Below are 13,182 nucleotides of genomic sequence, written 5' to 3' on the forward strand. Positions count from 1 at the left end.
TACTCCTCGCTAAAATAGAACAAGGGCGAACTATCTCGTCAAAGTGTGTTGATTCGATATCGCCGTCGAGTGTTAGAATATTGGCCGAAACACCACAGTAGCTTTAGCGTACGTACGTGTCTCTGTGTGTGAGTGAGTGTGTGTGTACACGTTAGCAAGCTCGAGAGCGCGCGTGTGTGTTTGTGTGTATGTGTGTATCCTTGGTTCCCTGGCTGCTAGCTCGTTCCCATTCGTGGTAGGCCATGGCATAGAACAGAGTCTCGGCGAGGGCAACGTGGTTCTGTGTGTTTACTGTTTACTTTCTGCAGTCGCCTTTCGCTCGACGGGGTTTTGGTTTAACTGGGCAGAGGGAGGAGGTTCCAATGCCTCTCCGATGGTGGGGTGGAAGTTCGTTGGGTAAATAGAGTGTGGTAGTAAATAGGTTGTTGGTAATTTTATGCGATATCTTGAAGTGTATGGCAGCTACGCGCTCTATCGAAGGCTGGGGTCGCTCGGTCGCATTGCCATATTACTTGCCGTAATTATGTTCTCTAAGTTTGCGGAGGGTATTTACTGCCTTTTTTCGTTTCTGTATGGTGCGGGGTTGAGTAACGCATTCGAAGAGGTTTCGGGAGATACTAAATTAGTTTAATCTCGCAGGTGGGAAAATTGTTGGCGGAAATTGGTATCCGGCAACCGAGGTCGCTGCTCAGCCTCCAGCGAGTCATTTCGAGTCTAGGTTTGCAGTTCACACGTGACGGTGGAAGGAGTCGGACGTCTCTCGAACGCCCGCTCGCGCCACTAGGCTCTTCACACCAATTGGATATACACGAAGCTAAAAATTATCTACCAACTTCCGTGATACTTGGAGGCCTGTTTTGGAAAAAAGGTTGAAAAGTTGAACCTCGCCTCTCCATTGCAAAGAAGGAAATAAGTCCCTGGATATTTTTTTTCTCGACTCGTGTAGCGTTGTATTGAATTTCACTGTGACCTGCGTTGAAGGTTAGTGCTCTGGGTGAAATTAAGTCCAGTGGAAAACGGTGAAATGTGTTCTACTACCCCCGTTTTGAGAATTATGCTTTGATGTATGACCTTATGGAAACCTGCTTCAACATCTCCGTGGATCAAATGACATCTCGAGAGCCTTAAAATATATAAAAAGAAGGTAGAAAGAGGTGCACAACACAAGGCTGTCTAACCAAAAAGGTTCCCGTTGTAGATCTTTACAACACAAAAGCTATCGTGGGAATAAGAGGGACTTCCTTCAGATATGATTGAAGTGACGGCGAAAGGTCCCCCAGGAGCGTGCAAGTGAAGTGTAATCGCTCAAGTGAAGTGAGTGTGAGTGAGAGCTCAACAAAGGGAAAGAGTGAAGTGCATGCCCGCCACACGCGTTGCAGGAAAGAGCTTAAGGAGCCAAAGAAATAAGTTATTGTGGCCGCTTCAGCACCAGCAGCCACCGCGCCACTTGAGGGAGAGCAACGTGCGCCCAAGTGGTGTGCAGTTGAGTGCATGAGTGCGTCACCTATTGTAGAAGAAGTAGATATTAGTGGTTCAGGTGCCTATATATCTTCCAAGATCGTGGAGTCGAGCTTGAGAAAGTTATTGGGGCGCGCGTCAGGCCGTACCCCACCCGGGCGCGACCTGACCCCGATCAACACGGCAGACGCACGCAAGGTCAGTATGCCTCGCCAGGTCATCTAAGGTCAGGCACTAGTGGACAGGGCGTGAGACGATAGGGAACGTACGATATGTCAGTGAGAGAAGTGCGTGGCCTAAAGATCTAAAAAAGCCAAACTTTCTTCTGATTGATGTATGGCAGTGTTTGTTTCGTCTCATTTTCTGTTCATTCCTGTGCTGTGTTTATAGATAATGTAGGAATAGATTATGTGTAGCAATCGTGCACCAACATGATGATACGAAGTCAAAAAACACCCCAAAAGTGTTAGTATCCAACAGAAGGAAATATCTTTGGAAATCTGCAATTCTCGGAAATAAACGTGTAACAAAATTATCTCTGGTGTGTTTGATGACGGCCATTCCAGCCAGAAACACGAACGTAGGCCCGAATTTCCCCCGAAATAAAACGTTTCTGCTTATCCCGCTGGCCGAAATGCGATTTGGATGGGCGCCACTTGCACGGCGCCCCTCTTTTGTGTGTGTGTTTAGTCTGAATGAATTTGATTAGCAAAGTGAGTTTGTAGAGCACGATGGCGTGTGGCAGCGAGGCCAGTAGGCTCCGGCCGGACTATCGGGCTGAAAAGGGTCACACATCCACCTCGTTAAGCGAACGGCCTCGCCAACGACGGTCATCTGTTCCGTGCCTGTTGTCTAGTTTGGTTGAGAGAGGGTGAGTACTGTTGTTGCAGTGCTGAACGTTGCCAAAGTTTTTTTTTTCTGCGGTGGGGTTTGGTGGGGGTTTAATGTGCGAGTCGGGTTTTTTTTCAAGTGTGTGGTGTTTATTTCTAGTGGTACATGGGTTGATCATGTGGTTTTGTTTTTGTTAACATTCGTTCCGAGACCGTTTTACCTTGGTGGGCATTGCAATACCTTGTTTAAATGGGACGCACCGGTACACAGGGAGTCGACTTGCAAGATTTAAACGTTAGGTGTTAGGGAGTCTTCCAGCGATAGTTAAAAAACGTTTTCTGAAAACCACACTGCGGGATCCATTTTATTTCGTCGCTTGGTCTTGAAAGCACACGTGTTGTTGCTAATAAAGGCGACACGAGGTTTTCCTGTGAGCGAGTTGAGTGAGAATCTCTCTTTGAAACTCCTCGTGTGCGTGTGTGCGGCGCCACGTGTTCATGGAAGTGTCAGAACGTGACGATTCGCAGACCGCCGGGATTGGGCTGATGGTGACGCGATCCGAATGTGGGTGAAGTTTTTAATGTTCATTGTGCGATGTCCGTTAGAAGGTAGGTGGTGGAGAACGAGATATGTAATGGCGATGTCAGGTTAGGTTGTTATTTGCCGTGTAATGTGTTTAGTGAAAAGAATATTTGTGAATCTTATTATATTTTTTCAGTTTGTATTGGAAGTATTAAGTGAAGTGCGTTATTATAACTTATGGAATGCGACACGAAATAAACAAGAATCCAAGTGTAAGATCAAATAAACTTATCAGATTCCTCAGCATGTGCTTTGCCAAATCATATTCATCATGGCCCATATTTTTTGTGCAATATCCATGCGGTGTTATTCTACGCTGTGGGTCCAGTGAGGACTATGCTAATGGGCACTCTATGAATCCCCTTTGTGCCCCGTTACGAGTTTATCCGGGTATTGCACTGAATGATAAGTTAGCCTCCATTGTGCATTTATCCCGTCCCGCCCGCAATATGGAATACGAAGTGCACCATTTGAGATCCACGGCTATCTTTTGTTTTGTCGGCCGCGCGATGGCTTTCCTTAAAACGTCCCGAAATAGGTGTTCCGCTGTTTGATTGGCGTGTTAGGAACTGGCTTGGTGCTTTTAGGGCCTTTTCTCGTATTGGCCGGTACTGTTCTACACGTTCTTGATCTTCGTCGGCGTTGTACGTAATGGGACCGTAGTTTGATCTCTCTGGCGTTAAACCTTATCGCGTGTTTTTTTATCAATGTTTTTTTTATCAGTCAAGGGTCGTTGGGGTGTATTGTGAGAGGGAGTGCCGCTTATGCATAAGAATTCACCGTTTACTAAAGTGCTTGTTATGGTGTGGGAGTGTGTTCTTTTGGGGCAGGGGTCGTTGTCTTGGTGTTATGCTCTGTATTAAAGTGCTGATTTCCTGAGTTCGTTCAATCTCTCTCTCTCTCTCTCTCTCTCTCTCTCTCTCTCTCCCTCCCTCTCCCTCCCTCTCCCTCTCTCTCTCTCTCTCCCTCCCTCCCTCTTCTCTCCATCTCTCTCCCCCTCTCTCTCCCTCTCTCTCCCTCTCTCTCCCTCCCTCTTTCCCCCTTTCCCTCTCCCTCTCTAAGTACACAGTATTTACGAGGATCTGTCCATGTTTCTTCCTTCGACACAGAGCCTATACGCTTATTCGCACCCGTTTTGTAGTGCGATTTGTGTTGTCTCTTTAGGGTAAGTAGGACGAGCTCCGTCTGCTAGAGAAGGTGGGACCGGTTGGTTTGCCTGGTCCGATTTAGAGTGGAAAGTCGAGGGGCTTGTCTCTCATGTCTTGTAATGTCATTTATGGAAGCGTTGTCTGGGTTTTCTAATATTTTTTTCGGGCGCTTTCGAAGATCTCGCTGTTTGGATGAGATAAAGTTGTGGGCGTCTTTGGGTGGTGTGTCGGTGTTTTGAGAGAGTGAGGTTTCGAGAGAGTTTTGATTGGGTTTGAGGGTCCCGTTGAGCGTTTTACTATTTGTTTTACGTTACCTGTAGCTTTTAAGATCGGTTTTGCTAAGATTCGTGAATCAGGTTCACTTAGAAAACGGTAGATTTTTGCTTTGTTTCGTTAGTGTTCAGTTGGCCTACATTGTTTATGCATTCTCCTCGTGGTGGTTTCTCAATTATTAAATGGTCTCTCTCTCGTAATGGAGTTCTTTAACCTTTTATTTTTTGACTGTCGGCGGTACATGGCGTTGCTGGATGGAGGTCATGACCTGGGTGGTAGACAGGCTGGCATCATGCAGGCTGTCTGGGTGTGCCGAAAGCAGTGTGTGAGTATGTGTGTGTTAGATAGAGAGAGAGGGAGAGGGAGGAAGAGAGAGAGAGAGAGAGAGAGAGAGAGAGAGAGAGAGAGAGAGAGAGAGAGAGAGAGAGAGAGAGAGAGAGAGAGAGAGTTAGTTAGTTAGTTAGTTAGTTAGTTAGTTAGTTAGTTAGTTAGTTAGTGGGTGTGTAAATAAGCGATTAATTGTGTGCGTGTGTGTGAGTGTGACTGCGTGTTTGCGTATGTGTGTCTGTGGACCGCTGCCACCGTCCCCCTTTTTCCTGCCGGGTCATCTTGTAACCGCCTGACCTGCAAGTGTTGCATTTTCTCGAGCGGTCGGGGGTGCTCTGAGGGTATAGGGAGGGGAGGGGAAGAGGGAGAGAGGGAGGGAGGGAGGGAGGGATGGAGGGAGAGAGGGAAGGAGGGAGGAAGGGAGAAGGACGACGTCGATGAAACGCTCCCGAGACTCACGATGGTGGAAGAATGAAGGATATATGTTTTTTTTCTCTCTTTCCACTTGTCGCTTATTTATTACCGCTATGTTAAGTACGTTTCCTAAGACGATGGCCGTGACGACTTTGACCACGTATATATATATTTTTTTGTTTTTATGCCGTTTAGATAAAGACAACAACGCTACTTGCATTCTCACGCGAAGTTCTGTAAAACAGTGGTCGACCCTCACTACGCCAGACAGACAGATAACAGAGGGAGAGAGAGAGAGAGAGAGAGAGAGAGAGAGAGAGAGAGAGAGAGAGAGAGAGAGAGAGAGAGAGAGAGAAAGAGAGAGAGAGAGAGAGAGAGAGAGTATGAAATGGACATGACAAAGAGAAATGAATGCGAGAGAGAGAGAGAACGAGAAAACGAGAAAACGAGGAGAGGAGAGGAGAGGAGAGGAGAGGAGGCGGGGTAAGGAGCGAGAGACAAAGTTAGTTATCTGTATAGTTTTACCGCAATATGAAGACAAGGCGAGTTCGTGCTCAGGAAATCAAGTGGACAAGGCGCACTCAACACGCAAGGCCATGTGTGAACCTATGTCTCGAGAGCCCTGTTTACTCTGAAGGTGGCACAGGGCACGTGGGTCGGAGGGGAGGGGAGGGGGGAGCGGGTGATTCTTTATTTTCTGTCCTTTCTGTCTTCGTTTCTCTTTTTTTCCTCTTTTCTTTTCCCTGTTTAGGTCTCGGTACCTCCTCTCTCGCTTGCTCTTTCCGTTTCTTTCTCCTTTATTTGTCTTGTTTATTCCTTCATCCCTCTTTTCTCTCCATACCTTCCCTTCCCTTCCCTCCTCCTTTCCCTTCCCTCCCCTCCTCCTTTCCCTCCTCTTTCCCTCCCTCCTCCCTCCCTCCCTCCCTCTTTCCCTTGCAATGCCTGCCCTTCCCTTCTTATCATACTGAACGTTTCCCTGGGCTTCGTTTCCGTTCCCATGTGCACTCTCGCCCCCGCCTTTTTTGGTTCACACTCTCTCTCTCCGCTCTCTTCCGCTGCTTTCTCTGTTGTCGTATGTCTGGCCGGGGACTGTATCGCGGCGAAAGAGATAGCTTGTGATGTTTATTTTTGTTTGTGTTTCTCTTTCTCTCTCGATTTCTCTTTCTCTTCTCTTTCTTTGTTTCTTTCTCTTTTCTCTTTTCTCTTTTCTCTTTTCTATTCTCACTCCTCTCCTCTCCCTCCTCTCCTCTCTCGATTTCTCTTTCTCTCTCCTCTCTTCTCTCTCTCTCATTCTCTATATCTATTTCTCGATTTCTCTCTCCCCTATCCCTATATGCCTCTTTCAAATAAATATGTATGGTGAATATAAGAGATTTGTATGTATGTAAACGTATAGTCAGGGTGTCCTTTTGTGTGTATATATAGAAACACCACCGTACCATCTCCTCCCCTCCCCCCCTCCTCTTTTTCTTTTGAATTCTCTTCTCCCTGCCTTTTCTTCTCTATCCTTATTACGTCCCTCTTATCTGCTCTTTCATCAGCTTTCCCAAATTGCCATCTTCCTGTTTTTTTTATGTGTTATCGTGTTTGTTTTCATAGTGTTTTTTTTCTTTCAAGAATTTTGTATTTTTCTATATTGTATGTTTTTAAAATTCAGAATTGCCTTTGCTTTTTATTTTGTTTCTGTACTGTAAGTTCTTTCTCTCTCTCTCTCTCCCTCTCCCTCTTTCTCTCCCTTCCTCTCCCTCTCCTTCCTTCCTCCCTCTCTCTCCCTTCCTCCCTCTCCCTCTCCCTCCTTCCCTCTTATCTCTCTCTCTCCCCTTATACCCAAAAATCATCGCCTCCTCCCTCTTTCATCGGGAAATACAAACAGAAAACGAGAATAAACAGTAAGTAGAGAGAGGACGGAACGGCACAGCTACTGTTGTCTGCGGCGTTCCTGGCGCCATGTGGTCTGCCCGCGCGAGAGTAACTGTGAAATCCCGCCGTTCTGAGGCCGTTTATGCCGACGTTGTTGCGCGATAACGAACGGCCGAGGCTATTTTTTAAGAGCTGGTTATTTCCGTTTTTATTGTCGTGTCGTTTATTTCGTTATCTGCGTTTTTGTTTGTTGGTTTTTGGTCTCGTTTAGGGGTGGTATGGCGGGGGCTGCTGTGTTCGGTCGCTGGGTTTTTCTTCTCGTTGAGGGCGAGGTGGAGATTGAAGTTCGGTGGAGGGGATTTGTGCGATTTGGTGGCGTTATTTCGCGTGTTTGGGCGTTGAGGGGCGTTTTTTTCTCTCCCCTTTTCGTTGTCCTTTCTCTATCCTTGTCTTTATCGTTGAGTTTTGTTTGTTTCTGTTTGGTTTTGGTTTTTCCGTTTTTCGTTTTCACCGTACGATATTTTTGTTTTTTGTGTGTTCTTAATTCCATTTTTTTCTTCTCCTTGTCTTCATTCGTGTCTCTCTTTTTTTTCATTTGCCTTTCCGTCTCTTTCGTCCGTTTTCAGGCTTCTCTCTCCGTGCATTTCCCTTTTCCTCGTTCGTTTCGGGAAGCGCGTCCCCCTGGCGGCGGTCGTCGCCGTCTACAGTTTCCTCGGCGTTGTCAGGGGTTTCCTTCTCGTTGTCGTCTCCCTCCCTTTCTCCCTTTTGTTATTTCTCTTCTTTTTTTCCTTTTTGCTGTCTTTCTTTACGTTTTCCTTTTTGCTACTTATCTCCCTTTTTCCCTTTCTGCTCTCTCTCTCTTCTCTTTTCCCTTCTTCTTCTTCTCCCTCTGCGCTACAACTTCTCCTCCCATCCCCCTCCTCCCATCCCTTTCCGCCCTCCCTATTCCTTCCATTTCTCCCTCCCAGCTCCCCCTATCTCCCCCCACCCCGCCCATCACCTCCCTCCCCATCTCTCCCTCTCCTCCCAATCTCTGTTCGTCCATCTGTCGCTGAATTATTCTCCTTCCCTTTGATCCCTTTCCACCCTCCGGTCAGTGGCGCGGCGAGGGAGGGTTGGGTGGGGGAGGGGGTCTTGCTGGGGGGAGGGGGTCCTCGCCCTCCTCTTCCCTTTCCTTTGGTACTAATTCATTCGCCTCTCCCCTTCTTCGCTTATTTTCCTCCTCTCCCCTTGTCTTGTGCGTTCTCTTTCGTCCTCCTCCTACTACTACTATTTGCTGTTATTACTATTACTACAACTACTATGCTGCTATTACTACTACTATCCTTCTTCCTCCTCCTCCTTGTCCTCTTCCTCTCCTCCTCCTTGTCCTCTTCCTCTCCTCCTCCTTGTCCTCTTCCTCTCCTCCTCCTTTTCCTTTTCCTCCTCCTCCTCCTCCTCCTCCTCCTCCTCCTCCTCCTCCTCCTCCTCCTTCCCCAATATCCTTCTCATCCCTTCCCTTCCTGGCCTTGATCACGTGACCGAACCTCCTACCTCCACAGCAAGCGCACTTGACGTTGAAGATCAACACCTTGCAAGTCGTGGGGGTGTGTCCAGTAATTAGCATCTCCCCCACCCACACCCCTCTCACCCCTTCCCCCTCCTGCCCCTCTCCCTCCCCCTCCTCCTCCTCCTCCCCCATCCCTTGCGTAGCCCATTAGGTGATTTATAATTATTGGCTTGACTTTGGAAATTGTGGCTGTCTGGCACGCACGCACTCACGCCAGCCCGCCCGTGTGCCTGCATGCTTGCCTCTCTCTGCCTGATTGCCTGTCTGGTTTCTTCCCTGCCAGCCTCTCTGTCTACTCCTCTGCCTGCCTGCCTGCCTGCCTGCCTTCTTGCCTTCTTCTCTGCCTCCCTGCCTACCTTTCTGCCTTCCTCTCGGTCTGTCTTCCTGCCTTCTTCTCTGTCTCACTGCCTGCCTGTCTCACTGCCTGCCTTCCTGCCTTCCTGCCTTCTTCTCTGCCTCTCTGTCAGCCTGACCTCCTGCCTTCTCTGCCTGCCTGCCTGCCCTCCTGCCTCCTCTTCCTTCTCTGCCTGCCTGCCTTCGTGCCTCCTTCTATATCTGCCTGCCTTCGTGCCGCCGCCTCTGTCTGCCTGCTGTCGAGTTAAAGAATGACAGTTTTATTTTTCCATCCTAATCAAGCAAGCAAGCAAGTAAGCAAGTGTTTTAAGCCGACGTGTAAGAGGTTCTGCTTGATTTGGGGTTGATTTGTGGCTTCCATGGGCTGGGGTCTGGTGTTTGTTTTTTTCTGAAGTTAGAAATAACTTTATTTTTCAATTGCAATGATTTTTTTATTATTTTATTTTTGAAATCGCGTTTTTTTCGATTGTATTGATCTGTTTGTTTGTTTGTGGGTTAGCTAGTTATTTGTTTCTTTATTTATTTGTTCTTAAAGTTATTTATTTTGTTTAATATATATGTACTAATTCATTTTATGTAATTTTATTGACTTGTTTATTTACTTTTTTTTGTTTCATTGTTCACCTTCTGCTTCTCGGTCGGTCGGTGAGAATACCAGAAATACCCAGAAGGCGGTGTCGGTATCGGGCATCGCAGTTCAAGGTTCATTTCACCGGCCAAGGCACTTCCGGTCCAAACGCTGAAGTGCCTTGAGGTGACCTTAGTGTTTTTTTTTCTTATTAAGAACGGTTTTACGTTGTTTTTATTTTTTCTTGGGGAGGGGGGGTTATTTGTGGGTGTGCGTTTGTGTACCTGTACGTATGTGTACGTGTACGTATGTGTACGTGGGCTTGTGTGCCTAAATGTGTGTTTGTGTTTGTATGTGTGCGCGAGTGCGCGCGCATGGACGTACGTGTCTGTACGTGTGTGTGCGTGTGTATATCCCTGCTTGTGAGTTGGGGCCAAGCAAGTGGTGCGAGGACAGTCACGTAGATAAAGCCTTCCGCTGACCTTCGGTCTTGAACTAGTTCTTGCAGGTGAGGGAGTGTGTTTGTTTGTCTTGTGTATGTATTAATGTGTGGATATGTATGTATGTGTATTCATTTATGTGTATGTATGTATTTGTGTGTGTATATATGTATGCGTATGTATTCATTTATGTGTATGTATGTATATTTATGTGTGTGGCGGTATGTATGTATGTGAGCGCGTGTGTGTTCCTGAGATGTAGGCCTAATGCAACCTGCTCACTCGTTGGCACGGCTGCCACGCGCCCCTTGCTGATCATTCCGGGATTCCTGAGCGGTGACGAGAGCCGCCCGTTTCAGCCGCCCTGGAAAAAGGCTTCCGTGTGTCTGACGGTCACTGTCCGCGGCTCGGGGGGTGAGGGGGGTTGACAACAGTGCGATCTGGTTAGAAATAGGAGATGCAGGCGATTTGGGGTCTCTCTTGCTCTCTGTGGCTGTCTCTCTCTCTCTCTCTCTCTCTCTCTCTCTCTCTCTTCTCTCTCTTCTCTCTCTTCTCTCTCTCTCTCTCTCTCTCTCTCTTCTCTCTCTTCTCTCTCTTCTCTCTCTTCTCTCTCTTCTCTCTCTTCTCTCTCTTCTCTCTCTCTCTCTCTCTCTCTCTCTCTCTCTCTCTCTCTCTCTCTCTCTCTCTATATATATATATATATATATATATATATATATATATATATATATATATATATATATATATATATATATATCCCCTTCCCCTTTCCCTCCATTCTCTCTCTCTCCTTCCCCATTCCCTCCATTCTCTCTTTCTCCATTCCCTTCACCTTCACCTTCACCCTCCTCACACCGATATTTCTGTCTCCTTTCCCCTCCATCTCCCTCCCTTCCTCTCTCCCCCTCTCCCCTTCCTCCCACGCTTCCTCTCCCCTTTTCTCCGCTCCCTCCTCTCCTCCCTACCCCTCTCTCTCCCTTCCCTACCCCTCTCTCTCCCCTGCCTACCCCTCTCTCTCCCCACCTTCCTTCCCTCCTCCCCCCCCTACCTTTCTCTCTCCCTCCCCTTATCTCCCCCGCCTTCCTTCCCTCCTCCCCTCCCTTCCTCCCCTTATCTCCCCCGCCTTCCTTCCCTCCTCTCCCTCCCCCTCTCTCCCCTTATCTCCCCAGCCTTCCTTCCCTCCTCCCCTTCCTTCCTTCCTCCCTCCCCCCTTCCTTCCCTCCTCCCCCCCCCTCTCTCCCCTTATCTCCCCTGCCTTCCTTCCCTCCTTCCCCCTTCCTTCCTTCCCTCCTCCCCTCCCTTCCTTCCCTCCTCCCCTCCCCCCTCTCTCCCCCCGTCTCTCCCCCGTGGCCAGAACAAAGGTGCTCAGAGACCGGGGATCGACAGGAGGATGCGTGGTGTGCACATGCTGCCTTTGCTCGAGGGTTTGCAGCGCGATCGGACGGTATATACACACACGCACACGCACACGCACACACACGCACGCACACACGAACGCGAACGCGAACACGAACACGCTCTCTCTCTCTCTCTCTCTCTCTCTCTCTCTCTCTCTCTCTCTCTCTCTCTCTCTCTCTCTCTCTCTCTCTCTCTCTCTCTCTCTCTCTCACACACACACACACACACACACACACACACACACACACACACACACACACACACACACACACACACACACACACACACACACACACACACACACGCACACACATGGGCCTCTGCATCAGCCACCTCTTTGCAACCAAGATATTGGTCTCTCTCGCAAGTTTTTTTTTGATGTGTTGTTTCTTTCGTTTGTCATTCGTGTTTGGTTTTGTTAATTTGTTAGATCTGTTAAGGGAACGTGTGTTGTCTCTCTTTTCGTTATTTTTTCTTTATTTTTTTCGTTGTTTTTTGTTCATTTTCGTTATTTTTTTCGTTCTTTCTGACTGGGTTCCTATCGCTCGCCTTAATATCAGGTTCGATGCCACTGTCAATAAATGCTTCAAAATATGCGATGCGGCAGGGCGAAGTGAAGCTGATAAGGCAGGGGGGAGGGGGAAGGGGAAGGGGAAAGGGGTGGTGGTGGGAGGAGGAGGAGGAGGAGGAGGAGGAGGAGACAAGGTTATTGAAGGTCAGAGCGTAGGCGTCGTCGTCAGCAGCGGCACCGTCGAGCCAGGCAGCCGAACAGGCACCGCGCGCCGCCTGCACACACGACCTGCTGGGGCGGCCTTCCCCTTCCCCCCCCCTTCCCCTTGCTTTTTTTTTGTTTTTGCTTTTTTTTATGTTTTGTGTTTGGATTTTTGGGGTTTTCTGTTTTCGGGTGATGTGAGGAAGGGGGAGAGGGATGGATGCGTGGGTGCGGTGGGGGTGGGGGTGGGAGTGGGGGAGAGGGGGGACGCTGGGAGTCCTGAACCCTCTGGTCGCGATGGGGTTTGAAAGGATGTTGTGGTTTGCAGCGAGGAAGGTTCCGTCTTATCTGGCGCTTCCTACTGGCGTTGTTACCGGATACTGAGTCATGGCAGTGTAAGGTATCCTGCTACGCCGTTATCTTGAAGAGGAGGGGGAGGGGAGAGGGAGAGGGAGAGGGAGAGGAGGGAGGAGAGGGAGAGGGAGAGGGAGAGGGAGAGGGAGGAGAAGGGGGATGGGGGGGGAGGAGGAGGAACCGAAAGGGGGAGGGGCAAGGTAATCTGTCTGATCGAAGGTAAGGCTTTATCGGGCGTCGCTGATTCAACGGTATCGCCGAGTGCCGCGCGGAGTCGCCTTGGTAAGAAGCCACGTAATGCGCTCTCGGGCGTGTGTGCGCGCGTCCGGCCCCTTCATTACGTAAGCCGCACGATGCCGCCCGTGCGAGGGCGCTGCGGAGCATACTGATCGCGCAGGCCGTGCGGGAGGACGTTTGGGTCGGAGTTCTCGGTCGCATGGCAAGGGGGCGCGCGCTCTCTGCGGCCGAGCGTCAGCAGCGCGGCGCTTTGTTCTCGGGCCGCGCTCGGCGACGTCGGGGCGGAACGCGAGCGGGGCGACGAAGGACGGGCGTCGCGCTGGGCCGCCCACGCACCGGGAGCCCCTCGGCGCCGACGGCGGAGGGCGACCCATATCGCGCGCCCCTTCCTGCCTGCGCCGCGCCCCCGATTTAAAGCGGCAGCGAGGGCGTCTTCGGCCGGCGACGCCCTCGCCTCCCCTTACCAGCTTATCTTACTTTGCTAGTGATTCATGGGGGCTTATTTACTTAGTGTTCTCCTTGAACTAAATATAGCTGACCCGCCGAGGGGAGGAGAGGGCCGCGCGGGATGGTTCTTGGCTCTCGACGGCACCTCCGCCCGCCGCCCCTCTACCTGCAGGGGGGCCGATGGGGAGGCCTCGAGGGCGGGCGAGGCTACGTCGAGGAGGCGGGACCAG

The 13,182-nt window shown here is 49.6% G+C and overlaps 1 protein-coding gene across 4 annotated transcripts in view; it reads left to right on the plus strand.

Moving 5' to 3' along the window:
- The first annotated feature begins 716 nt into the window (after positions 1-716).
- rdx (BTB/POZ and MATH domain-containing protein rdx) overlaps positions 717-13,182 on the plus strand; it is a 39,575-nt gene continuing 27,109 nt past the window's right edge. For all 4 annotated transcript variants that reach the window (XM_027373819.2, XM_027373821.2, XM_027373822.2 and 1 more), the window contains exon 1: positions 717-1,656. In XM_027373819.2, the coding sequence (XP_027229620.2) occupies positions 1,492-1,656 (165 nt within the window). In that variant the 5' untranslated portion in view covers positions 717-1,491. The remainder of the gene's footprint in view (positions 1,657-13,182) is intronic.

Source organism: Penaeus vannamei, chromosome 1 (genome assembly GCF_042767895.1).
Source record: "Penaeus vannamei isolate JL-2024 chromosome 1, ASM4276789v1, whole genome shotgun sequence".
Lineage (NCBI taxonomy): Eukaryota > Metazoa > Arthropoda > Malacostraca > Decapoda > Penaeidae > Penaeus > Penaeus vannamei.